The sequence below is a fragment of the Ursus arctos genome, unplaced genomic scaffold (assembly GCF_023065955.2).
Source record: "Ursus arctos isolate Adak ecotype North America unplaced genomic scaffold, UrsArc2.0 scaffold_15, whole genome shotgun sequence".
In the NCBI taxonomy this organism is placed as follows: Eukaryota; Metazoa; Chordata; class Mammalia; order Carnivora; family Ursidae; genus Ursus; species Ursus arctos.
The window spans coordinates 62,515,697-62,531,228 of NW_026622819.1; the positions used below are offsets into that span (position 1 = coordinate 62,515,697).

The 15,532-nt window shown below is 40.8% G+C and overlaps 1 protein-coding gene across 4 annotated transcripts in view; it reads right to left on the reverse strand.

Annotated features, from left to right (window-relative positions):
- Positions 1-4,818: 4,818 nt before the first annotated feature.
- The window catches only part of UIMC1 (ubiquitin interaction motif containing 1), a 132,303-nt gene continuing 121,589 nt past the window's right edge, over positions 4,819-15,532 (reverse strand). For all 4 annotated transcript variants that reach the window (XM_026511040.4, XM_026511038.4, XM_048224303.2 and 1 more), the window contains 5 exons: positions 10,686-10,764; positions 8,335-8,506; positions 6,948-7,011; positions 5,840-5,882; positions 4,819-5,285 (listed from right to left, as the gene is read on the reverse strand). In XM_026511040.4, coding sequence (XP_026366825.1) covers positions 5,075-5,285; positions 5,840-5,882; positions 6,948-7,011; positions 8,335-8,506; positions 10,686-10,764 — 569 coding nt within the window. In that variant the 3' untranslated portion in view covers positions 4,819-5,074. The remainder of the gene's footprint in view (positions 5,286-5,839; positions 5,883-6,947; positions 7,012-8,334; positions 8,507-10,685; positions 10,765-15,532) is intronic.

Genomic DNA, 15,532 nt, shown 5'->3' on the forward strand with positions numbered 1-15,532 from the left:
ATATAAGAAGTTGGCAGTCTGCAACCTAAGAAAGGGCCCTCTCCCAACCATGCTGGCACCTTGATCTGAGTCTTCCAGCATCTCACCAGACTGTGAGAAATAAATTTCTGTTGTTTATGAACTATTCAATCTGTGGTATTTTGTTATAGAAGTCTGAACAGACTAAGACACCCACCATGATAGGAGATTAGACATACCACATCAATTTTCATTTCTGGGAAATTGGTGAGCAGATATTTTTAAACTTTGGGCTACCTCATTAGCAGTTAACCCTACCATTATCTACAGACAGAACATGGCCTCCGTATGACACCAGGATGGAGACCAGGGACAGTGGCTCTTGTATTAGTTTTGGCATGACTGGGCCTGGAAACATGCCAGATTATCAGCCCTACTGCCCATTTCACTGGGTACCAATCAGACATACAGGCTCTGAAAGACAGGGAAATCGGGGTTGGAGGTAGGGAGGACAGAGTGGCCATCACCCATAACATCCTGCCTAGCCTGGGGCTCTAGTCTCTCTCTGTTTTGTCTAGTTGGGAAAGAATATGGAACTGAATGTGATTCATGCTGACAGCCAAAGTCCGCAGTCTTCTGGGCCAGGGTAAGGGCATGTCCCTGACAAGTAATGCCAGAGGTTTTTTTAATCCACGTTTCTGGAAGTCCTGTATCTATTTCCGAAGGAGTAGGGGTCCCTAGGCAAAGTGTCAGGGAAGGTCTGTGTCAGAGCCTATGGAGGGTGGAAGTGCCTTGGGCTTAAGGTCTGTGAGCAGCTGTGACAACCCTGGCTGTAGCAGAGGCATAGTAGTGGCCAACAGTTCTCTTCAGACGCCAGATGGCCACTGACCAACAAGAAGGACAAATCCTGACAAGCCTCCCCCGTAGCCCATTAGTACCAATCTCCAGCTGTCCAGAAGGAACTAAGGAATGGGAATTGGTGGTCAGGGAAAGGTGGGTTGCAGCCACGGTTGGGCTAGGAGCCAGGGTCTCCCTACTCTTGAGCTGTTCATAGGCTTGCTTCTCACAGCTGACACTGCCCAGCAGCCAAGCACACAGGCTCTAAGTTCCCCACCCTTCCCTGCACACCCTTTTACTCCAGGTGTGCCTTGCAGATCTTCTACACCCATCAAGCTGCTTCTTGCTATAAGTCTTTGTTCATGCTGATTTATCTGAAATAACCTCCCCCTTTGCCCTCCCTAGCCTTTTCACCTAATTTTTCGTTATCCTCTAGACTTCAGTCACCACCAATGCTGTGGAGCCTTTCCTCTTGGCCTTGACCCCAGCTGAGGGTGGTCTATTGATCCCAGTGTCTTGAATTGGCTTATACCATTGCATTGACAACAGTCTGTTAAAAATCATCTGTTTAGGGGCACCTGGGTGGCTCAGTTGAGCATCTGACTCTTGATCTCAGTTCAGGTCTTGATCTCAGGATTGTGAGTTCAAGCCCCACACTGGGCTCTGTGCTGGATGTGGAGCCTACTTAAAAAAAAAAAAAAAAAAATCTGTTTATGTGTTTGTATTCCCCCATTGTATCATGGGCTCCCAGAGAATGTTTCTTATTCATCTTCAGAGACCCAGGTCCCAGGATCTAGACCTGACATGTAATAGGTATCAGTTAATTTTTGTTAAATTGAAGAGCCACCTCTTCAATAGTCCAGGGCTTTTGAAACTGAAATAACCTCTTCCTGCCTTCCTGGTGCATATGGCTTCAGCAGTCTTTCCACTCCAGATTTATACATTCTTCTATCTTCCCAATGGTACCCCCACCCACTTACTATCTGCCTTCCCCTCAGCCTAATTTCCATCTACTAAATCAACTTAGGGCCAAAGCTTCTCTGCCTCACAGGTGAGAATGAGCCCACCCAAACTTGAAATTTCCATTGAGTTTTGGGACTCAAGTGAGAGGTAGGAGGTAGGGTAGTGAAGTACAGAGAGCGTCAGCTCTAGTGTTAGGTAGACCTGGGTTCAAATCCCATCCCATTTACCAGGTGTATGACTTTAGGCAAATCTCTTCACCTCTCTGGGTCTCAGTTTTCTAAGCATAAAACACGGAGACTAATTTCTCCATAGGATTTGCCTTACTTTGGGTTTCCCCAGAGGCAGACCTAATTTGAGTGCAAATACCTTAACTGGGAAGCGATCCCGGCCAGGGCTAGGATTAGGGTGATGCATGGGAAGTGCCTAGCTACAAAATGCAAAGAGGTCCTCTTACCTTCACCTAAGTGCCAACTCTGCCCTTACATGAACCCAAGAGTGAGGGCCCCTCACCCTAGTCTCTGATCTAGAAAGCACTGACAGGGGAGCTGGAAGTGAGGTAGGAAGAAAAGAAAAACAATAGAACGTATATAATTAAGTTGCTGCTGGGAGCTACTGAGGTTCAATCCCACAAAGTAACTCTGAGAACTCTGGTGGAGAATGCATCCACCTAAGAGGTAAGGAGGCTCAAGATTTATCCCCCAACTTCTATTTTTCACTGACTGAGGACTGCCTCAGGGGCCTAAGTCCTGGCCTTCCCAGCCTATGCCACACACAAATCTAGAGATGTGCTAAGGCAGAGAGCTGCAAGTTCTTGCAACAGGACATTGTGGGTATGTAATAGAATGGTGAGTGCCCAGGGGAAATGGGCAAGGCACAGCCTCTGCTAGAAGAGGGCTGTTGTAAGGATGAAAGGAAATTACACAACCACAATGCCTGACACAGAGAACTCCTCTTCTCTTTCCCAATTTATGGTAATAGTTTGTGAAGTTCATGGAGATTTCCAGCTCTCCAAGAGTTGGTAACACCAGCAGAACATCTGCTTCCCATCTTTCAGAAGAAGCAAAAACAAAACACAACACAACAAAACAACCCAAAATCTAAGGGTCCTAGGTGAGCTCTCAATGTCCAGGGACCCAAACTTGTAGAAGGCTGGTAATTGATGAAGCTAACATAGTCAAGGGCTAACTCCTCTAAGAACTGTTTCCTCTTGCATCTGCACCCCATCTCTCTCTGGCTTTGTTCTCTCTCACCCAAACACTACTTATGACATACAAAACTAGCATCACATTAATAACTGATGCCACTTACTCATCACCTTCTTCATACGACAGATACTGTGCCTTTATATCCATTATCTTAGTCCTTAGAACCCCGTAAGTATGATTCCCCCATTTTATGGACAAGGAAACTAAGTCTCATGGGGGTTAACCGTATCAGAAGCAGGGGTTCAGACTCAGGTTCATGTGATATGATGCTCTTTCCACTGACTTTCTGTCTCTTCATTGTCTCACTAATGCCTCTCCCACAGGACCACTGGCACACGGAGAATAAACAAGCAGCCTTTATCAAACCCATGTTCTAGGGAGACTGCCCAGTTTTAAGCTAAAAAAAAACGCACTTTCTAGAATCAGCCTTTCCCCTTTCTTCTCTTCAGGCAAAGAGATAAACATACTATCCCGTTTGTAATGTTTTACCTCCAATAAATTGCCATTTAATGAGAGAGACTAGTGAAAATTAAGTTGATGGGACAGAACTAATAAATTACTTTTCGTTAGAAGGAAAACACGAAAATAATACAAGAGTCAAAAGAAACCATTTTTTTTAGGACTGAATATGAGAGGCACTGTGGTCTCACTGCATGGACCAAAAGTGGCTTTATTTATTCCCCTGAGCCTTTGTTTCCTCGCCTGAAAATTAGGGAGGATACTACCTGCCTCACAGGGTTGCTGTGAGAATTAAATGAAGGTACATACATTACCTAAACCATAGTAGTTCCTCAAAAAAATAACACCTATTATTTATGTGATGCTGGCCACAATGTCAGTGCCATCCAACACCAAAACATGGAAGAAATCATGAGCCTGTCGTCCTGCCTTCTTTTAACTCAAAGAGCTTGTGTGCAACGGCACAGGCAAAAAAGTACCTTAAAGGCCTATACGGTGCTTTCCGTCCCAGCTATCTCTGAGCCTCCCCACTCAGTCTAACACATACCTCATTTTCATCTTAAAATCAAGAAAAAGGTAACTTTGAATTTGATGAATCAGAATTAGTAGACTCTGAGTGATGTCCCTATTTATCCTGTCCCAGGATCCTTTCCTGGTCAGCAGCCACCTCCCACAGTCTTTTATTACATCTTCAAATCAGCTTGAGCCAAAGCTAGCTTTCTTAATGTCCTTGTTTGGTCATCTTCCTCAGGTAGTTGCTTCTGTCATTCAACATCCTCTCATCTTTGAAGTCTGCAAGTACACTGCAGACAGACCACATCTTGTTCCGCACTGAAAGCTCCTGGGCAATGTGGTCAAGAATGTGCACTCCTCTACCAATATTCTGAAACAGAAGTTATTTCCTGTTGCTGCTGACCTTTGACAGCAAGAGAACTAATCTTGGTTTTAATAGATGAATATGCCCGGTTTCCCCCCCTGGTTAATCTAGGAAGAAAAATAATTGCATAGGAACTAGTAACAGAGCACTTACAAATTCCTGGTAAGAATGGCAGGAGATATCCCTCAAAGGTTCTATGCTCTGGCTCAGAATTCTTAACTAGGTGAAGCAGCAAGATGAAGTGACAGGCTGCTGAATAGGGATAGAAAAATAAAAAGTAGGATTTGATGCCTTGGCACCTTTCACAATGATGTCAGAAAAGGTCAAGGAAGTAACCACACAGTGCTCAGAATTGTGCACTATACATTCAGTGAATATAGGCAGTATGTCAAAGACCAGTAGTGGAATTAATTTGGAAACATGTAATTTAGGATGTAATTTAGCTCCACAATTTAAATATTCCCACCCCAAACCCTATAACACAGAGGAAAAAAAAGGAAGATTTCCATCTTATTGAAATAAGATTTCATACAAACAAATATATTTAAATTTTCTTTTAACTATAAGTGAATCCAGACTGTTATAAAACAGAATACTATACACAATCGTCTGTATAGCTTACAGAAAACATCAAAACGAGAATGCTGAGTGGATGCTGGTGGTGAAAACTGCAGGGCCAAAACTTGCTCAACAATGAAACAGGGGCTACTAAGACTTAATGACCATGGCCCACCCCTATTGCTAATGGTTTTGTCAACGTCTGGACCCTAGAAATTCAGGGTTTTCTCCTTCTTCCTCTGCCTGCTTTGGTCCGCGTCCGGCTACCTGGCCGGACAGTAAGTTGCTTTTTAAAGTCCACTAAGCAATCTGTGGCTTCTGAAATGGAAACAAAAGACTTGATGGGAGACTCGTTTAAGTCAAGATGTGCAAGGGAACTCTGCATCTCTTTGCTGCAGCCTGCCTCTTCCATCCCTGGTGAGGGTACCCTAGAGAGAAGGGGAAAAAATTCAGAATTCAATATATACCTACTAATAAGCACTAAGTATGTGTCATGCGTTGTACCAGAGGCTTTTACATACATTATTAGTTCATGTAATCTTTGCAATAATCCAACCAGGTTAAGTACTATCATTCCCCTTTCACAGATACGGACATTGGGTAAATCACATACCCAAAGCCACACACAGTTAGATAGCGAGACAATAAGAATTCAGACCCAAATTCCCCAATTTTTTAAAAAATTATTTTTTACCAAATTCCCAAATGTCTTGAAATCTAGGTTGGAAGACCAGGGTTAGGAGGGAAGAATAAGTCACAGCTTTTGCTCTGCCTGTTTTAATGCCATGAAACAGAACTAGCCATCCAATTCTTAGCCCAGATATATTGGGGGGGGGGAGGTAGCACAGAGAGAGGTCACACAGTTCCATGGTGATTTCTACCTTCAATAGTTTGAATATCACACTATACACAGAACCCAGGACCAGGCCTGTACTTTTCTAGAACTACTGACAGCCATACTTCAACATACACCCCAATTCACCTGAAGCCTCCTGTTTCTGAAGACTTGGTCGTTATTTCTCCATCTGTAATAAGAGAGAAAAAGTAACAATGTTAATAGTGTTATAATCACACCACTTCTCATTGCTCATGTGCTTCCTGTGTTCTTGGCACTGTTTTTCATCAGCCTTATACAGAGAGCTCAGATCCCCATCCCCAGACCCATAAGATGTGAGCATTAGCATCCAACAGGCTCAGCTGCTGAAGTATCAAGGTGAACACTTCCGAATGAACCACCTCTGAATAATCTACTTCAAATCTGGACTTGAGGAACAAGGGGTTGCCAAGAGAAATCTGCCGCCTGCAGAGATTCACAACATGCTGATCTAGAGGCAGCAGATTATAGCAGTTGGAGAGGTGCCTTTTATAGTCATCAGAAGGCAAAACAGATTTGCTTAGTGGGAATGAACTGTTAGAACTAGAAGGTAAGCAAATCTCACCGGGCTTAAGCAAAAGCTCCTCTTCCACCTGCATCTAGTGAATTTTAACAATGGCAACTAATAACAAGAGTAATAATAGCAGCTACCATTTATCAAGAGCCTACTTATGCCAGGGAGTATGTTTGAACTTTACTAGATATAACCCTTAAAACCTATGAAGTTAGTATTACTAACTTTATGCAATGCTCTTAACCAATCCACTCTACTGCTGCCTAAATACTAGGCACAAAGAGACAGAGTTACTTCCTACAACCCCTCAGGAGTGTAGGTTGGGACACTAATTACAAGTAACAAATGATGCACAAAACATTAGGAGGAGGAAGAAATGTCTGCATGTCTGGTTTTCCAAGTCTGTTCTTTTGGAAGGTATTTGGGGCTTGTGTCATTCCTCTGTGATTTGGAAAATTTTTCCCCCTTAACAGGAAGTCCCGAAAATTCAGGCTTTGTAAAGCCTGAAATGAAACATATAATGAACAATACAGGGTATGTCCTCATCATCTTTAGGAAGATATAACCGAGACTGAGTCTCAAAGTCTGGCTAATGGGTCAAATGTACACCGACATAACTCCAACAAATAGTGAGTTGGCTGTGGCTATTTTTATTGGAAGGTCTGCGACATAAGCCCAGAAAACTGGTCCAGGGTTCTTCACCTGCAGTCTTGTGCTCAGACTGTTCCAAGAGACTGAGGAGCCGGCCTTCACTGCATTTTTTTTCCTATGACAAAGAAACAGAGATGAAAGGGTTATCTCATGGCAGAGAATCTAAAATACAACTTCCTTAGCCCAGATCACACCTGTCTCCAGGAGAGAGGGAATGTAGGACATAGCTCTAAGAAAGTCTTTTGCTTTCTAATAAATGAGGGTATACAAGTAAAAACACACACTGTAATGATGAACAGAATACATCTTCATGCCAAGAATATTATCCAAGAATGGATAATCAGAGTCAAGGCAAATTATTCCAACAAGATCATATAAAAGAACAATAGCCTTTGACCAATGATAGATTTGGAGAGATTTAAAAATAGAAAATAACAGTTTCAAGGTAGCTTCTAGAGGTAGTGACGCCAGAAGAAAAAACTGGCTCTATGATACAGGCACTTACCTACCAACCCCAACTCCAAATCACTACCTCAAAATCACCCCATTCATACAGGGGTCCCTTTCTTTTGTCATGACAGATAATGGCTTATCCATCTTAGTGTGCAGTGATTGCTAAGTGAGTAAGCCTAGAATATGGAGCTGCTGCTCTATCTTTGATCTCTAAGCCAAGACTTGCTCTTCCTGATCTCTAATTGCAAAGCCCAGAAAGCACATTCATCTTCCCAGTGACCAGGGGCCAGATCTGACAGCTTCCTAAGACCAGGCACACAAGGTGCTAAACAGAGTTGATCTCAAACATGCTCCTGGCAGTGGGAGGTATGACTGGATATCCTTTCTGGAAAGGAATTTGGTGGTATGTTTCAACAGATTTTAAAATGTTTATATGCATTCCCCAATGAGTTCCACTTTAGGAAATCTATTCTAAGAAACAGTCAGTGGTACACAGATTAATGGTTCAAATACAATCTTATAATACGAGAGAACTGGAAAGAACCTGAATGTCCAATAATATGAGAATGGTTAAGTGACTTCTGTGTGATACAAACATTAAGAGTAATTTTTAAAAATAGTTTGAAAATAAACCCAGGAAGGTATTTACACTACAACATTAAGTTTACACACACACACACACACACACACACACACACGGTCTCAACTACATTAAAAATGCATTAAAAAAAAAGAAAATAGGCCAAAATACTAAGAGTTGTTATTTCTAAGTAACTACATTGTGGGTGATGATTTCCCCTGATTCTTTATATATTTTTTTTTAATTTCCTGTATTTCCTACAGTGAGCATATATTACTTTTTAATTAAAAGAAAATAGAATTTTAAAACAAAGTCTTGAGTTCTAGATAAGCAGAAAAGGAAGGAGGAAGGAAAAAAAACATAGAACAGAACTTCAGAGAATTTCCTAAAACATTCCATACACACCTTTAGGTTCCTTGGCCGCTGCTGCTGCTTCTCCTCCATAGCTGAGCATACCTTCCCACTCTCTTCAGGCTCACCTCCTCGGTCACCTCTTGCAAGCTGGAGACAGGACTCTACATGACTCTGGTACTCTCTGAATGGGACCAAGGATTTACAGAGATAACACTTCTCATTCCTAGCCAATCAAAAGAAAGGGGGGGAAAGCAGTTTAAAGATTTGCTTTTGCCTCTGGGCTCCTGGATATGTCTCAAATTGTGTTTTTATGTTATTCTGTCTCAATTGTGTTTTTACATTATTCTGTGGAGGAGACATGTCAACCAATGCAGATTTGCTCAGCGGGATGGCCAATAAAACTAACCCAACGCCAATCAAAAGGACTGAGTGATTAGCGGTTTTCCCTGGCTGTTTCTCTGTACCCTGCTGTTGCAGCAGTGGGATGGTAATGAAATCAGTTCTTCTAACTATCTCAAACAATGCTGATTGCTCTTCAGACATAAAATATTCTGTCAAACTCTTCTGAAATTAAGTGTAATAGTTTTTTCAAAGGGAAGTTAAAATTTAGACAGAAAAGGAACACCAAAAGTATTAAATCAAGATGACATTTTTACTAGGGTGGATGAACTTGTCTGATTAGTAAATCAAGTCTGTATGCTGACTTCCCTAATTCTACAACCTTCCCTAATTCTGCAACATCAACTAGGAAGTTACCAAAACCATGTAGTTCTGCCAGGGACTTTTGCGTAACTTCATACACATGGTTATTTTTTATCTTTTTATAACAGTAGAATCTGTAGGAAGAGAGGAAATTGTGTCCTTGAAGTTAGGTTTATTGGGCATCAGTGAAAATGGAATCACTGGGGACAAAGGAAGAAAATGAACGTTCATTAAGTATTTTCTCTGTAGTTAAGAACTGGTACAAAGCTCTTTATTTTTTTTTTTTTTTTTTTTTTTTTTTATTAATAATGATTTTTTATTATATTATGTTAGTCACCATACAGTACATTGGTACAAAGCTCTTTAAATACAATTTCTCAATTTTTTTGCCCTATTAAGAAGGTACTATTCTCCTCAAGGTCCTATAGCTAATAAATATCAGAAACCAGGTCTGCTTGATTCTTAAGATCATCTTAGTTTTAAAGAGCTAAAGACAACTTTCCAAAGCTTGCTATTTTAGACTTCTCTTTCTGGTCATTACTATTCAGTTACTATACAGCAAGAGAGATCTGAATTAGCTCTAAGGAAAACTTTCTCTGGAGGTCTTTAAAAATAGGAGCAAAAAACTGCCTTATGAGAAAAGCCAGACCAGTGTACTTTTAAAAATTTATGAATTAATGCAAAAATAATATATTAATGCCCTACTGCATGAGAGACAGCAGCACTGGGGAAGGAGCTTAAGTTTTTAAGTCAAGTAGGTTTTGCCAGTTCTGGCCGCATGATCTTAATCAGTTACTTATAATTTCTCTTCAATTTCCTTGACTATTTAAAAAAAAAGAAAGAAAGAATAACTATATTATCAGCTATTGTGAGAGTTACAAAGTAAATCAAACACTTAGCACAGTGGCTGGTACATAACATTAGGTGTTCGACAAACAGCTATTACTGTGACTACGGTCTCAGGTGCATTTTATTAGATCCTGAGGATATAAACATGAACGAAGGCAAGTATCTGCCTTCAAATAATTCACAGCCTACCCAGGAAGACAGAAATATAAAAAAAGAAAAAACCATTTACTGCAACATGGTGGGATGAATACAGTCCTAGAGGAATGTCCACATGACGGGATTCCAAAAGAACAAGTCATCAGCTCTGCTCAACTGGATTAAGGAAAGCAGCCCTGAAATTTCGGATCTCAAATCTGTATTTCAAAGATAAACATTTCTGCCTAATGACTGCTTTAATGTATTGTTGGTAATCTCTTTACTTTCAAGAGGCATCACTTACCCCCGATCACCCCTGAGAATGTACTTTCTTAGTCAAGTTGCAACCCACAACCCAAGGAAGTCACCTATATTGCCCAACCTTTTGCAACTCAACTTCTGTACCATTACATCGCAAAACAGCTCACAGCTTCCCAAAAGTACCAAACACCAATATACAAATTCAAAGAAAACAGAAAGCTAAGAGCAATGTAGAAATGGAATGGGTGGCAGGAACTTTTTTAGGGTAATTTAAAAAGATACAGAGGCCACCTGCACTGACATAAATTCAGAATAAGAAAAATAAGTTCAGACATCAAAGTAATAAAGTGATCAGAAGTCCAAAGAAAACCAGGGTAGGAGAGGAATAGGTCTCTTTATTCGGTCCAAGCAATAGCATGTTAAAAGAGCTCTGAGAACACAGCATACCTACTTACTTGTCAATGTCTAGGGAAGTCTGGGCAGCTGTCCCACTATCACTCTTGCTCTTGGCCTCTTTTTGTCTCCGAGTCAACACTTTCGACAAAAAAAGAAAGAGGGGAAGGGAGGGGAGGGAAAGAGAGGAAGGAAGGAAGGAAGGAAGGAAGGAAGGAAGGAAGGAAGGAAGGAAGGAAGGAAGGGAAGAAGGGAGGGAGGGTGGGTGGAGGAGGGGGGAGGAGGGAGGGGGCAGAGGGAAGGAGGGAGGGAGGGAGGGAAAGAAAAACTGTTAGTTGGCAATAGACTCCAAATATAAAAGACAAAATGTATGGGAAGAAGCGAAATTTAAAATCCACTGGAAGAAGTGCACTGTGTGGGAAACATCTGCCTTTCTAGGAAAGAGAATAATGTATGTACCGTAATGTATGGACTGAAATTGCCAGCCACAAGATATTCCTGTATTTGCTAATGAAATCTTTTTATCCCCTATTGCCATGAGATCTAAAGATCTAGTCAAGGGGCGCCCAAGTGGCACAGTCACTTAAGCATCTGACTCTTGGTTTCAGCTCAGCTCATGATCTCAGAATTGTGAGATGGAGCCCAAAGGGCTCCATGCTCAGTGCAGAGTCTGCTTGTTCCGCTCCCTCTGCCCATTTCCCCCCGCTCATGCACAGGCGCGCACTCTCTACCTAAAATTTAAAAAAATCTTTTAATTAAAAATTTAATTTTTTAATTAAAAAAAAAAGATAAAGATCTTGTCCACATAAGGAAAGGTTTTGTGTAGTACCCCCAACTAGGCAGCACTCAATCCTTTTACACTTTCCCAACCAAAATTCTGTCTGGTGTGACACACACTCCAATGAGGTGTTCTATAACATACAGTAATGATAGCTACATCTATCTGAATACCCATAGTAACTCCAATCTCTACTCTAGAAAGTGCTCCGAATACAAGACAGGAAACAAGTTCACAATGGTTAACACAACCACTTTTTCCCACTACACTGGGACCACCTCCTAGTGCTAGTGGGTATAGACAGCTTTAGCCCAGGTGGCATACCAATACTTTGTCTCACACCAAAAGGCATCTATTTATTAAATAACAGTCTCTTAAAAGATCTTGGAGGTTACTCAACTGTTTTCCAGTCTTCGTTCCTTGCAGTAGCAAGAAGAACTATAACCATCTCACTTCAAATCTCGCCTTCTTCCCTCTTGACTTGAAATCCCCATGCCAGAGAATTTAGGAAGGTTATCAGTTCACAAAATAATTTAGGTTGTAAAGCACTGATCTCGTCCAGGAGCCAGCAAACTTCTTCTCTAAAGGGCCAAACATTAAATACTTTAGGCTTGGCAGGCCATGTGGTCTCTGTCACACTACCCAACTCTACACTGTAGTAGAAGGCAGCCATAGACAACACATAAATAAGGGGTGTGGTATGTTCCAATAAAACTTTACAAAAACAGATGTCTGCCTGGATTTGGCCCCCAGCTGTTCATAGTTTGCCTATCCTTCTAGTCCAACCTTCTACTCATAAAAAATGCCTTCTATAAGCATCCCCAACAAGTAATCATACAGTCTCAACTTGATTATATCCATTCACTGAGGGGAATTTACCTCTCCTAGGGAAACTCATTCTATTGCTACACAACAATCCAGCTCAATCTGTATTTACTGGGGGCTGTATGAGTAAGTTTACCCCCTTTTCCATAAGTCAGCTCTCTGAACACTTCACAAGCTACATTACAATCTTGGATTTACTCAGTTGTCTCCCCCACTAAAATGTAACCTCCTTCAAAGCAGGGACTATATGTAGTCATTAATCCAGTCTCTAATGACTACAGAAACTTTTGATTGCCTAGGTTAATTCTAATCCTTATAACAACCCTGCAGACTGGTATTATTATTCTGCCCTACTTTAAAGGTATGGAAACAAACTCAGAGGAATTGACTTTGCCAAGCTATCATAAATGGTAAGTGGTAGAACCCAGGACAGATCTAAATCAGTCTGACTTCCTATACCCAAGTTTTATGTTCCTAGTTGACCTCCTTTACATACACCCCAATTTGTCAGTCTCTCTATATATGTGTGGAACTCCAAAATGGACCAATTACTCAACAAGCAGTCTGACCAGCAGAGAGAACACAAGAACCACAAACTAACCCACTGAGACTTATATTCTACTAATCCAGCCAAGGTTGTATTTGCTTTATTGATAATCTTAAATTGAGCTTAAAGGTAATTAAGATCCATCACCTACCCTTCCAAATTACCTTCAAATAAAAAATTATCAATACAAGTCTCCTAATTCTATACTTGGGCAACTAAGTTGTTGATTATTTTCCCCCCTTAAACACAGGACTTTATATTTATCCCTGTTCTTTTCAGCTGAACATTCTAGTCTGTTGAGATCATCAGCAGTCCTGATTCTGTCGTCTGATGTTATCAGCTCTCTTTTCCAGCTTTGTGTCATCTGCATATATGACAAGCATGCTTTCTACATCTTCATCCAAGTCACTGAGGAAAATGGTTATGATAAATGACATGGCCAAGGACAGAAACCTGTGGCATTTTACTAGGTAGGCCTGTCTTCTTTTTCCTGGTCCAAATTTCCTTTAAATACTTAATGAAGCAAATACTTATTGAGAATCTTCAATGTGCAAGTGATTTGGGGGATATATGGAAATTATGTGGTAGGGTCCTTGCTTTTTTTTTTTTTTTAATTTTATCCATTTATTTGGGGGGGGGACGAACCAGCAGGGGGAGCTACAGAGGGAAAGGGAGAAGCTGGCTCCCTGCTGAGCAGGGAGCAGGCTGTGGTAATTGATCCCAGTGGGATCATGACCTGAGCTGAAGGCAGATGCTTAACTGACTGAGGCACCGAGGCACCCCAGGGTCCTTGCTCTTAAGGAGCTTACAATTTACTAGGGAGACAGCACATACACTAAATAACTATAACACAAGGTGTAAAAAGATATGCATAATAAAACAAGAGCATATATACAAGCAACTTTTTTCCCCCTCCCTCCTTCTTTTCCTTCCCTCCCTCCCTCCCCTCACAAGCAACTATTAATAGTGTTTGTCTCTGGGGAGGATGACAGGGACACTTGGGGAATGCAACAGGAGGGAGACATATTTTTGCACTATATATTTTTCTGTACTGTTGAATTAAAAATTAAAAGGGAAGAAAAAAGAGACCAGATTATAGAGAGAGGCCTTAGGTACCAGTTGAAGTACACTATTTCTAAGGCTCCTTCCAACCCAGAGATTTTATAAGTAAAAATAAAGTACTATAGGAGAAAAACATCCTGGACATAGTTGTATGACCACCTTCAAATTCACTTCCTATTCTATCAGCCAGTCCACATTTCTCCATCTTATGTATAAGGACCTCATGAGAGATTTTATCAAGTGCCTTGCTGAAATCAATTCTCAAAAGGTTGGCACCTCACAGATTACAGAAACCTTTAAGGGTCATTTTTCCCCCCTCTTTCTCTCTTTCTATTTGTCCTCTATCTTGACTACCAAATATTTTTCCAAAAGAAATACTTGGAAAGCACTCCACAGGCAAGGCTGGAAAATAATTAATTGCTTCTAGCACTTTATATACACCCCTATTGCACTTAGCACATTTCTGTTACTTGTTTATATGTCAGTCCCCCTTCTATACCATGCCACTTTCTGAATTCAGAGATTCTGGGTTTTGTTTCTTCAGCATCCTCAGCAGAGTCCAGCATTGATTAGATGCTAATAAATATTTGCCAAATTAAATCACAGCAATGGATTTAAAAAAGCTCTTGTTTTATGAGGACATTCTCTGTGCCAAGGACATTTATAAACATAATTTCTAATCTTTTACAACAATTCTGCAAAGCATATATGATTATCTGTATTTTATAGACGATGAAATATTAAATAACCTGATCAAGATCACAAAGCTAAAACAACAACAAAGAAACATGGCACCAGGAACACAATACAAGTCTAACTTTACAGAAGCATATGTTGAGGCACCTGGGTAGCTTAGCTGGTGGAGTGTGCAAGTCTTAATCTCAGAGTTGTGGGTTCAAACCCCACACTGGGTGTACAGATCCCTTAAAAATAAAATCTTAAAAAAATAAAACAAACATAAAATAAAGAAGCATATGTTGTTTTACAAAAGCAGGCTGCCTTTCCTGGGAAATAAGAGGGTAAAGGATGGAAAAGAAAAAGTTAGAAGTGGTAAACGAGTGGGCAAGTAGAAAAGAATCTGAGGGGAGAAATTTGGCAGACGGCTGAAAACTATATGCTAATTCTATTATTAAATGTTATGCTCAGAGTGAACTGGACTGGACCCTGCAGCTACATTTTCCCTTTGAAACCTATTACCCAACGAAGGAGCATGAAGGTATATGTTATTCTAAAGGAGCCTTCTACTTTAGTTTCTGAGGGCTGAGACAGCCAATTCAGATAGCTGCAGGAAGAAATTTCAGTACGAAACTTAAGTCCAAAAACCTAACTGCTGGCGACAACAGCCAAAGATTTCAAAAGGGAACAATGGAGTCTGAGGACAACTACCAGAAGAGCAACTACCAGGTAGGAGGGATAGAACAGAAAGGAGGGATACCACTGAGAGCTAAGAGAGACACCTATAAACCTACAACCATTAACTCAGGCCTTTATATAACGGTGGATGGAAAATATCCTAAGGAGCTGTGCTTGGGACTTGGCTTGGAACTGTTAATATATTTTAAAAAAGCAGCAACACCTAGCAGAATAAACTGCATTCACTTTAGAGTTGTCCAAGTTGGGATTCTACTAGCTGTGTTGCCTTAGGCAAGTTACTTAGCCTGAGTGTCAGTCAACTTACCTACAAAATGAGATAACAG